This window comes from Orycteropus afer, unplaced genomic scaffold (genome assembly GCF_000298275.1).
Source record: "Orycteropus afer afer isolate SDZICR_OR568_19922 unplaced genomic scaffold, OryAfe1.0 scaffold02418, whole genome shotgun sequence".
In the NCBI taxonomy this organism is placed as follows: Eukaryota; Metazoa; Chordata; class Mammalia; order Tubulidentata; family Orycteropodidae; genus Orycteropus; species Orycteropus afer.
This window is the reverse complement of record NW_006924005.1, coordinates 14,203-15,596: the sequence shown is the minus strand read 5'-3', so window position 1 is coordinate 15,596 and position 1,394 is coordinate 14,203. Positions and strand designations below refer to the sequence as shown.

At 34.9% G+C, this 1,394-nt stretch overlaps 1 protein-coding gene across 1 annotated transcript in view; it reads left to right on the top strand.

Annotated features, from left to right (window-relative positions):
- LOC103213449 (neuromedin-K receptor) overlaps positions 1-747 on the top strand; it is a gene marked incomplete at its 5' end in the record, with an annotated part of 1,951 nt that extends 1,204 nt beyond the window's left edge. Inside the window, one exon of the mRNA XM_007959229.2 lies at positions 435-747. Within this exon, the coding sequence (XP_007957420.2) occupies positions 435-747 (313 nt within the window). The remainder of the gene's footprint in view (positions 1-434) is intronic.
- Positions 748-1,394: the final 647 nt, after the last annotated feature.

Sequence of the window (1,394 nt, the reverse complement as noted above, 5' to 3'; positions counted from 1 at the left end):
GTGAAGATTAGCAATTAATTATAACATTAAATAAGACTTCAATTTAAAAATGTGTAATCATTTCTGGAAGAAGCTATTTAGAAATATGTCATTTTTTAAGTGTCGTAACTAGCAAGCCTAATTCAGTTATGCTTATGTCAAAGTATAAAATCACAGCAGAAATATGCATAGTTTCTTTGGCAGATTGAGTACCTGACGTTTGCTTTTACTGTTCTGTGACTTGTTTCTTGCTGATGGGAAATTAAGATTCAATTTCAAGCAAGAAAAGCTTAGAAGACTAATGACAATATTACTGGATACATTCTAAGCATTTGATTAGAAAATCAAATTTCAAGCCTGAGCTGGTGGAACTGCCTTAATTGGGGTTTTCTATGGCAACTGAAGAAAATTTCCACTTAAAATATGTCTTTTCCTCCTTGTGACCTGCTTCTCAGATTTCGAGCTGGTTTCAAGAGAGCATTTCGCTGGTGTCCTTTTATCGAAGTTTCTAGCTATGATGAGCTGGAGCTCAAGACCACCAGGTTTCACCCAACCCGGCAAAGCAGCCTGTACACTGTGACCAGGATGGAGTCTATGACAGTGGTGTTTGACCCCAGTGATGCAGACAACTCCAAATCCAGTCAGAAGAAGAGAGTGATGCCAAGAGACCCAAACTTCAACAGCAGCTCCCGCAGGAATTCCAAATCTGCCTCTACCACATCAAGTTTCATAAGTTCACCCTACACCTCTGTGGATGAGTATTCCTAAATCCATTTCCTGCTGTAAAAAGTAGTGTGAGGGCATCATGGTGACAGCACAGACCCCTATTCTCCTAATTCTTTGTTGGTCCTAGCCTACATACCCTCTGAAAACAGAAGGGCAATCTTTCGGCAGCTAGGCTTCAGTTGAGGAAAGGTAGAATATAAATCTACTAAAAACACTATTTAAATACTTGCATCCCCTAAAAATGGGACATAAATTCATTGATTGAAAACTTTAAATTTCTATGCAACCAAGTGAAAAATATATCTTATAATGTGTGTGTCCAATTTTTCTTTTAACATTTGCAATTTATATTTGTCATTAAATTGATAAGCAGTTTTTCATAAAACTTAAAAAAGCTCTAAAATGCAGTATTACAAATAAATAGAAATAAAATGTATATAAAATGGAACTTTTCATCTACAACTATAAAACAGAGAAAAGTTAAATCACTCATCTTCCCATTAGAGTAATGGAAGTTCAACATCAAAAAGAAAGAATTACTGTGTGAGAAACTTTGTTCAAGAAAATTTACTTTGCAGAATGAAAACATTCAAAGATTTAAAATTTCTCACCAGGTAATTTACCGGAAAAGGAAAATTAGTCAAATTACTAGGCAGATGTTCATGTCACCTTTTTTTTATTCTTTTTTT